At 32.9% G+C, this 13,875-nt stretch overlaps 1 protein-coding gene across 1 annotated transcript in view; it reads right to left on the reverse strand.

Annotated features, from left to right (window-relative positions):
• Nucleotides 1-13,875, reverse strand: part of LOC117331808 — a 39,753-nt gene that overhangs the window by 18,901 nt on the left and 6,977 nt on the right. The window contains exons 2-3 of the mRNA XM_033890705.1: nt 9,752-9,835; nt 261-798 (exon numbers count right to left, since the gene is read on the reverse strand). Coding sequence (XP_033746596.1) covers nt 261-798; nt 9,752-9,806 — 593 coding nt within the window. The 5' untranslated portion in view covers nt 9,807-9,835. The remainder of the gene's footprint in view (nt 1-260; nt 799-9,751; nt 9,836-13,875) is intronic.

The following is a 13,875-nucleotide window of genomic DNA, read 5'->3' on the forward strand; positions in this document are numbered from 1 at the left end:
CAAATAATGCATGAAGATGTATTATATATTGTCATTCAATCCTTGTTCAAGTAATAGACGTGTGCATTATATTCATGTGTTACATATGTTACACGTAACAAAATATTAAAGCGTATTCATGAATGGTGATAAGATATGATAACGGTATATCAAATCATTTGATATTTTATATTTATACTTCATCGATAACAGTACAAAGATAATGAAGGGTTGATATTTTAATTTAAATCTTTATTACTGAAATTATTTAAGATACTTACTCATTATACGGTCTCACTTTGTGAGGTGCAAGCTCATCCCACACAAGAGTGCCTTCTTCCTCGTGTAAGCCCGTCCATATGTTTATAATCTCTTGTCGACGAAGATATTCACCAATGCTCTTAGAGTCGACGTATACAGGAGCTTCGGCTTTTAGAAGGAATCCGAAGTCCTGTCGACAGCTATCCTGAGCCTCATCCCAAGATAATTCCTTGTGGTTGACATATATACAAATAGGCACATTGTTCATCTCAGCTAACTTCCAGCCATCCCTACATACACCCTTAGACCGTATGGCACCCCGTCTTCTTCCGGGGAGAGCACTTTTGGGTAAACTGTTCTTTGGAATTGGATTTCTAGCAGATTCATCGGCGGTATCATCGCCGTCATCGTCATCGTCCCTATTTGGCCTCACATTGCCATTGTTGTTAAACAATGGCGGTGAGGCCCCGTCTCTTAGTGGTCCCGCTCCATTAGGAAATAGTCCAGCGCTTCCTGGTGCTTGACCTTGGAATTGACCTCTGGACAGCAACAGCAAATCTAGAAAAATACCAAAAAAAAGTTCAAAATACAACAATTAATGACATTGGGGATATAGAATCTTAATGAGACTTGGGTAACTTACTCAATCCTGAAAAGTTCAAAAAGATAGATAAGAAATATATCTCATATTAGACAGGGTCGGTCTAAGGCACAGACAATACAAGGCATACCTTGTGTATTTCACGTGTCATTAACAGACACTAAACTGTTAATATTACGTAACTACCAAACACTCCATGCCCTTGAAAACTGAACATACAAACTTGCAAGATGTATCACGCCTCTTCTAATACGAAAACGTTTTGATGTTGTTGGTTACTGACCTGAGGTGTATATTAATTTATGTCTAGGGCAGTATTACTCGCGCAACACGTTACTTGTTATTCTGGTGCTGATAAAATAATTCTCGTCTCGATGTCTCTACAGCTAGGTAGTCCCATTCGTTTTCAGTTTGGTTTTATAAGGACAAGCAAAGAACTTAATTTCACGAGACCACAAAGTACACATATTTCGGTATGAACCAACCAAATAGAAATTATAAGTAATTCAAACATCACGCTAGTGAGTTGTACCTTTTTATGATGTTTTATATGCACACAGACCGATTTGATTGGTTACATTATATATTGAATAAGAAAATACATGGGTTAATGCGAAAAAAAATCCGCAAATATTGTTGCGATATTATCTTCTTGTGTGAAAAGCAGAAATCTTTCAAGAGCACATGTATAAAACTAATTCCAAGAGTCTTAGTGATGAAATTAATGTCCATGTTGTTTCTAAAAGTTGATATGTGGCTTGTTGTTAACATCAGATTAAAGATGATATGATTGCGCACATGTGCTATATGAAAACGTGCATCAGATATTCACGTTTCATACTTATACAATACATCATAAGGACGCTTCTTCGGGAGCTATGCTGAAGTTACCTGACAGCTAATTTACTGTCTTGCGCATACATATTGTCAACGTTCTCATTTACAAAGACGAAGATAGGTCGTGTACCTTTTTCTCCGTACAGCCTTGAGACATTTCCAAAATACTTATACCGACACATTAATATATATATGTTTAGTAGTATACATAAAGAATGTATACAGGGTTGTATCATGTATCCTTGTATGTTTTATGCTAGATAGAGAATGGATCATGAAATATACTCTGCTATTGTTCATAAAAGAAAACAAAACTTATTTATCTAAAATTCAATTCCTGGTTTTAACGAATGTTTCCCAATAATTTCAATAGCAATAGCAATAGCAGTCATCGGTCTTCATATAAGCGTGTCCGCTTCTTGACCACCTGTTTTTATCTTTCTATTTACAGTACGCATAGAAAGATTCGATAGGAAATATCTTTAAGGATGGGGATTTATAAAGTCATTGAATTAGAGGCGAGTGAAAAAACGTTCTTGGAGAGAGCTAAGTAAATTGTAACTTAATTCTACTATACAGTGATTATATAAGAGACATTTCACTCCCGAATGCTGTTTGGTTCACCAATAAAAACTGTATCACTGGTGTTTTTATTCATTCATTAAATCCAAATTGTTGTTTTTGTTTTTTGTTTTGTTTTTTCTATTATTATTTTTTCCAGTATATCTATACTATAACTGCCAATGTCATGTTTAAATATGCATAATGTTCACCAATGTGGACATCGTACATGCCGTTATATAGATTTGCAGCAAATTGGTATTGCATTAAAAGTTTGACTAATACCGGCATGCTTTAAATAATGCATTGTGGAGATTTTAGGACAATACAACATACGTGCAAATAGCTGTAGTGACGTCATTTTGTTATCGTCAAGGTTATATCTGTCCATTTATTTGCTTAACGTCATTTTAGTGCTATATACCACGTGTCATTCATCTAGCGTACGAAGACTAGACAGAGTTTTATAACAATGTGTACACTGGATATATTCACGTTATAAAAACTGTAAATACACATAAATCTACTTCATTGCATGTTTGCACTTCTCGTTTATTGTAAAAGTATACCAAAGTGTCACTATTAGCCTAGAAGTCATGAGTCAGTCTGGTAGGAGGTTTGGGTCTCAGCACATGTTAACTATGGTGTTATCTGAATAGGATCCCACTCGCATAATTACCCTTTTATAATGAATGAGAAGCTATCCTCACAAAATTCATGGACACTTCCCGACCTAGTCACCATAATTTTTGCTGGATATAGTCTGGCTTGGAAAATGGCATGGTTGGTGACAAAGTAGTCAAACACAATTTTAGTCGCCAACACTGGTCTGACTGTATAAATACTGTAAAAATAGGTAACGCAAACTGCATTAATGCATAAATAGGAGAAATCTATAGAGAGTTGATGTATGAAAGTGCATTAGACTGCATGTGGATACATTGGTCCATGTACGTCCCGCTAGGTATAACGTCTAATGTGTGTGGGCAGAAAGAACCCGTCCCAACCTCAGAAGTAAATACATTCATTAGTCTGGGCGATGAAAGCCACACGCCAGCTTTGGAAGCATATCAAATTGCTGTCGAAAATCCTAGAAAATGTAAGAGTCAGGATGACTATAAATAGTTTAAGAAAATCATCAAAGGTAGTTGGCGAGGAAGTAAATATATGCACGTTTGACTAACTAAACTAAACGGAAAAAAATATATGATATAATATAAATCACACCGGCAGACTGCCATCAATGCGTCTTAAAAGAACTACATCGTCTGGAGTTTACGAGGAAATTCTATAATATGCACAAGAATATTCTGCAATAGTTAATAATTTACCTCACATTTCACACCAATGCTATTTAAAGGTATTTCCTTAGAACAAACCGTCCTACGTATGTAAAATTAGGAGACTCAACATCAGCATAATCTAGTCAGCATAAAAGAACGAACTCTTAAAGGAAATCAAAATATTTGCATTTAAATGAAATAATAAAAAACAAATTTGGTTTTTCTTGTTTTGCCTCGTGCTAATACAAAACTTCATCGTCATGATATGAAGTGATTACAGAAAGGTTATTGCGTTACATTACATATCTACCGAGATAATATTTATACCGATGGTTTTACTTGCCAGCTTAGAACACATACAGGTGATTTAGCCTGCCAAGTTACTTTTTATATAGCTGACCTGACGAGTTACTACATATGCAGGTGCGTGTGGCTTATCAAGACAACACATCCTCTCATCCATCACCATATCACATTCTGTCAATAACTTCTGACGTTTTAAAGGGACCCTAACACGTATTGTAGTTGTAGACCTATATATCTACGTTTCCTAGCTATATTATACACATATACAGATACACATATAATAAACATTAATGATTGTCGTAGGGAAAATAGTATGTCATCGACTTTTCGCAATGGTCTTATTGATGTGGGGTTTTTTTTACAAATTGTCCTGCGATCTTCCACGGACTGTCAGCGAAACATTGGTGGCACTGCTGGCGGATTTATGATACTGATTATTTAATGTAGGACAAATCGTCTGGAATGCTAAATACCAAACATGTGGGCATTGTCTCAGACATATTTATCTAATGTTATTAATGGGTTTACTCATTAACAGATTCATCCTCTTTTATAAACGATTTGTATCGAAAATGATCTGAAAATGAAATGGCAGTTGGTATCTTATGAATCTAATTCAAGGCAATGGTTCATTCTTCGCTTCTAATACATTATATTAAATACATTAAAGTGACTGGCAGCTTTAAATGTGTTGAATGAAGAATATAAAGCTTCACCTAAAAACTCTTTCGTAACTCCAGGACTCGTCGGTGGTGCAAGTGCCAAAAGTGTGGATAGAACATTTCATCTAAAATGATGAAGTATAATAGAGGAAGTGACATGCGTGCGCCAAATTTTGAAGGCTGACCACAAGGCCTCAGCCTTGGCAGCCTTCCAATGTATACATGTTCTGGGGGATTTAAATGTTCGTGTTAAAAAAATTCGTACGTGAATTGTCAGTATAAATTTGTGGTGGCGATACATAGTAACCATCGGTTGGATTTTGTAAAAACGGACGGTTTTATGCTTATTCTTATGATAGTACTGATCACGTACATATCGTTATTACCATCAAGTGGTTGTGAACTTCCATTGTTTCAAATGTGTTTTACTCTGAAAAGAAGACATATGGATACATTATTCTCTAATGATGTATTATTGACAAATGTTTAAATAGGAATGAAGATGGTTATGTTATAAACATATAAACAGATGCATGGTAACATCGAGATATTTAGAAACGTTAACTGATGTGAAATAGAAGCTATTTTCAGATCCTCTTTGTATATATATAAGTGAATGGCATTTTATTCCTACAACTTTCATTTCTCGAAAAGTCACCACTTATTGCAGGGTTAAAGCAAACTTAACTTACACATCCCTAGCCTTAAGTATGTCTGACCCAATTGACATATCTAAAGTTGAAATTGAAGTTATAACAACATTTATCAAAGCATCCGTATTTATATTTTGGATCTGTTAGTTAGATATGTTGTTGCATTATTTTACTCTGTAACATCAGTTTGGATTATAAACAGCAAAATCATTTTGGGTGACTGGGTAGCAATGTGTTAACGCATCTAGGAAGCAGGGGCTCAGTTCCCCGATCGGATGTGAAAAAGTATGGGTCACCTCGTTGGCTTTCTTCGAGTACTCGGCCTCCGCCAACATAAAGGACCCTAGCGGGACAAACGAGAGTGTTCAATATAATTTGTTTTAACTTGTTTTACAATGGTTGTAAATTAGAAAAAAAAAGAAAAACGTCATTTTAATAACAATGATAGCAACGACATCACAATGGTGATTATATGAACAAAAATATTTGTTTAATAGTCCAATGGTATGAGGTATGACCTTGCTGTACATTGCAATGGAATTTCGCGGAGTTCATGTAATATATCTTTATCATTGTTGACACTATCACTAAATGGTTTGCCGGACAATTGGTCGCTGTTTTTTCTGTAGTGGCTGACCGCGTAACCACCACCATTTGGCACGGTCAGCCTTTGTATAATGGTGATTACCTGTCCTCGGAAGGTGGTCTATGACCTAGGATATGTACAGTATAAGCGTTTATGGTAGACATTCTGACGAAATAAAAACACACGTATATCGGTAAGTTGTGTATAAACGGCCAGTATATCGTAAAGGAGGAAATGATAAAAATATTATTTATCTTAGAGCAGAACCAATCATAGATAGATCTGCAAATTAGACAGAAATTTCCGTATTATTCAAGATATATGATTGTATTTTTTGGGTTTTGTTTTTCATTGCTAGTATTATCATATCGACTTATATTCTAAAAAAAAATCTTTCTATAAAACGAGTTGTAATTGAACGATCAAACTGATTTCATACTTTATTTCAAGAATTTCAATTGAATAACGCATCACCTTTTGAAGGATTTGATATATATATATATATATGCATTCATCTGTTTAAAATGTTAAGCGTAAAATCAAACTTTTTTGAATATTTAAATTATCAGGGTGACCACACATATAAAAGAAATTTCGAAACATCAAACAAATTATACCGTCCGAATTACAAGGTATTGATAATACAATTTACACAGTCGATGTAAGCGTTGACATATGGTTCATGATACTCATTGATACTTAATAAAAATTTAGAAGACTTTTAATCGATTCCAGATGTTGTTGAATAGGACAACACCGTCCTTTAATGTTGTCACCTGTCAAACTTATGATGAATTTTACATGAGGTGGAAATGTAAGCGACTTGGACATCCGACATCAATGCCTTTTAAATGACAGCTTGGCCCCTATCAATGTAGTAGGACTGTTTTACTTATCACCCTATCTAACAGGTCACCTGTTTCTTTAACACGCGTTACATACCTGACATGTGCTACTCGTATGTGTTAATTTCAGTATCAAAATATATGTTGATATATACTTACCCTTGCAGTTTTACATGGGTCTGTTAGTTATAGTTACTAGCATATGTTATTTTTCATAAATATATTTTATATTGACAAGATATTTATGGTATCATTCGTATGCATCACTACCTTAGGTTATTAACTCCTATTTGGTTTTGTTAATATACGTGTTTAAAGTGAATTGTGTTACTCGTTTATATGATAAATCAACATGATGAAGTAGTACCCAGAAATCAAACAAATCTTTCGCTACATAAAATAACCTATATCTTAATGCTAAGAATTAATATTTGTAAATTCTAAACTTCCGTACCAAGTGGTTTTCAAACGATCTGATTTTCCGATAGGACTACGCTGAATAACAATCAGTTACTGTAAAATTGTATTTAAATTTTATTAAAATTTTCTTAAATCAATGTATATTTAGTTGAATTAATATTAACCGTTGTTTTTATTATAAGATTATATTTCCATTTACATATCAACAAACTTTCTACCTGACACAATATCATATGTATACACCTCCTAAACAGGTATATCAGTATTCTACACAGGATTAATCAATAGACCAAGTTAAGTACACATGTCCTAGATCGCTATTAATTTAACATTTGACCTAAGCAATCTTAAGGTAATAAAAAAATAAAATGAAGACATTGTGTAGTTCATTTACAACAAAAACAATACCTTTCCTTATGTATCTTCATAGAGACAATTATTCAATTATTTACCTGTGTCGTCAATTTCAGGTTCATTAGTAAGAAACAAAGGTAATAAATGTTTAGTTCACGTACTTATTCATCATAGCCAGTAAAAACACTTTTTGTTCATTATTGGAGCCATTATAACTTATTATGATTACATATTAGCGAATATATATTAATTTTTTTTAATAGACAGCGATTAAAATCTATTACATTAACTCAGTTCTATCAATGTGGCTATTCATAAAGGTAAGTGTTACTGTACTGGGGGGGGGGGGGGGGGGGGGGGGGGGGGGGGTGACACAATGTTTGTTTTTGTGTGTAGTAATGTATATATGAACATTTTTAATTGACGTATCGCATTCTTTCTCACTTCAATACCAAACAAATAATATGTTTGTTAAAGTAACGCTAGTTTGTATGAAAAGAACTAAGTACAACATGAGAAGCATATCAAATCATTTTAACCATATAAAACCTAACTAAGATGGATACTAGCGCGCTTCATGGAATTTGCCTCTGTCTAGTTGGCATTCATATTGACTATGAATGCCAATTGAAAGCCGTTCAATGCTTAATTGATTCTTGGAATAAAATAGTGAATACGAGATTCCACGGATAAAAGAAATGCATGTTTATAATTGTCCAAATATAAAAAAAAACCTACAAAATGTTTTAATGACACGGTGCAATTGAGGTGCGATTATATCAAAAGAACAGATGAAAGGCATAACAAGTGTCCATTTCGATATTTACACAAGACTATTGAGTGACTACATAGTTTATTCATTACTTTTTATTTTATATATTCACAGATTTATTTTGCCGTGCTAGTTCTTTTCTTATTCACAACATGCTTTAATATAAATTCTTTATATTCATCATGATAAATCAAGTATTATCATTGATCAATACTTCTTGATATTTTCCACACCAATCCACTCCTTTTACATGGATTGTGATTATATATTCTATAAACACAATCATCATTTATAAAAACGTGTTATTAATAATGATTTAATTAGATAATAACAATACTAAAGGACTGACTACATATGACATGCCATTGCATTTATAATTGCCTGCAGATATATGTACAATGTATCGATGAATATTCGTCTATGTCTGAATAACGCCCATTGTTGCCGGAGGTAATGGCGTATACTGATCACTGCTTTAACATGATGTTAGATACAAGTTATATTCCTGATATATTTTAAGGTACATGCTGTCAGACTAATTAGTCTTTGAACATGGGTATTTATAGACACGATTGTAGGAATACAGCCGTAAGGTATGAGTCAGTCTCGTAATAAGGTAAATATCCTTTCTATCTATCTGCAAACATTCCTAAATGGTGTTTACATGTACAATAGGCAATCAGATGGGTTGGTAATTACTTTATCATGGCGGGTAATGACAATACATGTTTGGGATTGGTCAGGTTTCGTGACGTCAAATAAATAGCGGGTTTTTATATACGTGACTGCTTTAAATGAATAGTAACGATGCATGTATAAAACTTGAACAACAATAAGATATAGAGATAATAAAACAAAAAATAAACAACAACATATTTTATGAAATGTTGAATAGGAAAAATACTTGAATGCATAATATCTCATAAAGAGAACATATTTAGCCTAATCTATTGACCCATTTCCTAAACATAAAGTGTTGCCAGAGAAGATAAATTTGAATTTCCAGGAAACCAGTATTTGTTACGGAAGATGAACGATCAGCTGTTGCGGTTTAATCATAAGGAGGGTCAACCACTCACTCATTGGTGACTAGATGTATCGTCAGTTTATATAAGATGTGTATAGTTTTTTTACAGATTTTTTTTACTGATGTGATCAAAAATCTATGTGTCAATGTTTAGGCATTTGTGTGATGGATATTAACAAATCTGACCTATGTTTCTCATTTTCCTGGTATGTGTAATAGGCTATTAGTTTATCACAAGATACAGACCCACCCAATGCGATGAATTTATTTTCGTGACATGTCTTGAACTTAAATGAAGATAATAAAATATCATTTCACACGCACACATAACCCCCTCCCTCCCTTTCACGTATTTTTGGTTTCATAAAACCTTTTGGATTATTACAAGGCGGTTAGAATACAAACAGATTTGACAAAACGTAAATATTAAAAACAGCATTAGGAAAAACATTATCAGAAATGCAAATAAAATATTATTTGATTTTTTCCTCAGATATTGTAACTATCTATCACTAACTGAACAGAGGATATAACACATTGTCAAGATTTGTGTCGATGTTTCTATAATTATTATCATTATTGTTGTATATATGTCTGTACTTACCAAACAAAAGAAAAAGTTGTAATATGTTTTTCACATGGTGCATGAATCTATGCATTATCCTCCAAGTAGGTGTTTCGTCATGACCTGAAAACAAAATTGAAAATTATCATTCAAAAAACAAAGTGTAAGCATAATTTAGCATTAGAATACGATATTAGCTTTTTAAACAGGTCTAAAACACTCAAACCAACAACACATAGGTAAATATATACTTGGTCAGAAATACAAAGTCTGTCACGATAATATATCTCGAAAACTGTATACTGAAACGTGCGTGTATTCCTGTCAGAAATTTGAGATTTTCTATTAAATATGCATTTATGGAACAATTATAAAATTTTGCATAATCACAAGAGAGTTATGGTTAACATAATTATACAATGTATATGAAGACAAATAATGCAAACGAGTGTAACCAGAGAATATATGTTTTGGGGGAAATCATTGAGCTTCTAATTTAACAAACTGCATTAATTATGACATTACCAAAATTGTTTCTGTATATCATATACATCTCATTATGGAACCATTTGGTCCCGGAGCCAAGAATATCCAATGTTTCAGATGCTAATTATAAGGCTGTTTTTGTGACAAAACAGCATAACGACTTATGTATTCTAGTGTCTAGCTGTATCTGTCGCTTGTCCTTAAACATTTCAGCAAGCTACTTGAACACCTCTAGTATTCCTGGCATTCTTCTCCCTAAATTTAGTTGTTTTACTTATCTATATTATACCATATTGTCCAAAAGTATTCTTTAAAACAATCTAGTCTTTTCCTCTTTCAGTTTAACTGTGTAAATGTACATATATGCCAACATTCTCTTGCCACTTAAGTAAAATATTTAATTGCATCTGATATTCTCTCAACATCAGTTTTATTTCTGGTCATATCTTACATTATTCCCTTTTACTCCACAACTCTATATAACCGTCTATAACTCTACACACTCTATATAACCATATACAACTCCACACACTCTATATAACCATATATAACTCCACACACTCTATATAACCATATACAACTCCACACACTCTATATAATCGTATATAACTCCACACACTCTATATAACCGTATACAACTCCACACACTCTTTATAATCGTATATAACTCCACACACTCTATATAATCGTATACAACTCCACACACTCTTTATAATCGTATATAACTCCACACACTCTATATTACCGTATGCAACTCCACACACTCTTTATAATCGTATATAACTCACCACACTCTATATAATAATATATAACTCCACATAGCCTATATATGTGGGTCTTCTATTTAGCTGTATCTGATATTATTATCTCACACATTAATGTATTATTACACCAAGATACGCCAGTGTAAGGCAAATTCAAATCTGCATATTTAAACAACAAAGGTAATCTAATAAGAGCAACGTCATATATATGGAAAATAAAACCAGCCTTATTTCAAACTTTAACGTTGGATTTCATTCTGGACGGATGTTGAAATGAATCTGTAAATTGATTTTACTAGATATGTATACAGTTGTATGTGGTATCTGTGTGTTTAAGGTAGACATTTGTTTTCTCAACTCCTCAAAGCCCAATGCAATGTTTCCATGTCGCCCAATACCGAACTCTTCATAACTGTACATTTGTATTTCATGTAGTTTTAAATTTCTGTTGCGCAGCTGTCAACTGTTGTTTTTAATGTTCTGTGGTAAACTTTAGATGTCCCTTTAAATTAGAGAAAACGATATTACTTCCTGATCCGTTCATCAAAATATGAATTTATACTTGGTGTTAAATCTGTTATATATATATATATATATCTAATGACATAATGGAGTTGTGAAATCTTAAATTATATGGCGTTGATGACAGCACGTTAATGATACTGGCCACGTGAGATGTGGTCGGCACACATGATAAAGTTAAGGCGATGGTTAGTGTTACAGATGTATATGTAAATTTGTGTAATTTGAGCCGTGAACTTGCACAAGCAAACAAGGTTGACAGATTATCATAAGAGTAGGCAGTAAACTTATGAATTATACATGTTAGTGCATATATATAAACAATATACAAAGGATGTTTTGTCGAAGTGTCGGTCATATAACCAATTAAAGAAAATAAAGCTGTTTTGTTTTAAATATCGTGCTAACAAAAATTAGAAGTATCTTTTAGGAAATCTCGAAATCTTTTTAACAAAACTCTTATATCTTCACTGCTCATATAATCATAAAGGGTGATATAAGAATATTATATATATAACCATGGTCGTGACAACGCTAACATAGTTGTCTATTCACTGCATTGGAATCCGCCAATGTTTTGGGTTCAGATCTAATTAAAAACCCTACATCGTTGATCGCTTAGAAGGCTGAAAATTACAAAATATAGATACAAAATAAAAATACAAAATATAAAAACAAAATACCTAGAAAATTTATATATAGAGTACAAAAGACATTCCTCGGGAAGCAATTACTTATTTATCGACTTTAATTACAAATATTACAAAGTATGTAACGTTTGGTATTGTATAAATATACAGTCCAGTCATGTTTTCAATCAATCCTTGGTAAAAGATTTATCATTAAAGCTGTTGTTTTGCTGAGCATGCATGCAGTATGGCTTTAAGTCGATTATTTGTGCATATGACGATTAAATAATTACAATACATATGACTATTCCCAAAACAAACATAATCAGGTAACAACAGATCTTTAAACTACTAGTATTGTGTTAAGCATTCCATAAAAATAGCGCTGTCTAGTGTAAAGTCATTAAAAATCGACGTCAAATATTAAGATACATGTACGTACTCTTTCTTAACGCATATACTTTTCCCTATATTAACAATGAATGGCTTACATTGATTATCACATACTTCCCACTTATAACAACATACTGATAATCTGCCATACTCGTGTTATATATAAGTTGATATTTTGAAAGGTATTCAAATGCGTGTCTTTGATACAATTCATCCAAGGGAAACTATTAAATATCGGCCATGTAACGTTTATTTTGCAACCATTTTCTTTATCAATCTAAATTTTATAATTCTGTAAACTGTTCATATGTTAAAGGAAGTAGTAATGTCATATTATCTAAAGGATTTATACAACCTTCTACGCATAAAGGGTATTGAGTAGGGAGACTGCGAGAAATAAAAAGTCCATTTAGCTACTGTAGCACATGAAACTCAAAAAGAATGATAAAACTAAAAATACAAAGAGGAACATATGACCTGAACAGAGTGTATGATTGAATATTATGTTTTAATGAAGCTATTATTTCCCATATGTTTGTAACGGAAGGAAATGAAGAATTATCATTCTGATACTATAGTACATATGATTAATTAAGTTTGAACCACATAGGTAGCACATTAACTTATACAGTTGTACATAAATGTACTTTTAGAAAGCCTGCATGACATTTCCTTCATATTAATGTTATTTGAGGATATTTTGACGTACGGCCAGAAATGTAAATAGCAAATTGGTGTAAAAACTTGTAATGAAGATAATAGAGGAAAAAAAAGAAGTTAAGTCATAACATCAAAAACAGTAGGAATAATTCGAATGATACATATAAGTCCATCATTCTAATGAGTTGCATATTAAAACTGAAATTTATTTTAGTAAAAGACTTTAACGAGTGTTTTATGGATTATTTTTCAGTAATACTCTGAAACAATGTTTTTGCATATGTCACAAGTGATACGACACTTAAGTCGGAGTAAAATTAGAGAAGATATTATGCATCTTATAATGGTTAAAACATGCATAGAATATCGCTTGCAACACAAAGCATTACATGGCTGAGGGCAGAGAGTGACGGAACGTCACCCTCGGAACACCTCATCCATCAAACGGGTATTTAGTATTCCGTTCCACTGTCAGACAGGAAACTACAACTGGCAGCTTGACCTGACATGGATGTTGGACGACGTGAGATGTTTTCTGATACTTACTAATTAATTACACTAAATTTCCTGAAAAGACCAGACGAGAAAAAAATAGTACTTGTCTTAATTAATACAGAATACACAACAGCGTCAACACACAGCGACAAAATATATACCACAACGTCAACAACACAAAATATACCACAACGTCCACACAACACAAAATGTA

Source organism: Pecten maximus, chromosome 7 (genome assembly GCF_902652985.1).
Source record: "Pecten maximus chromosome 7, xPecMax1.1, whole genome shotgun sequence".
Taxonomy (NCBI): domain Eukaryota; kingdom Metazoa; phylum Mollusca; class Bivalvia; order Pectinida; family Pectinidae; genus Pecten; species Pecten maximus.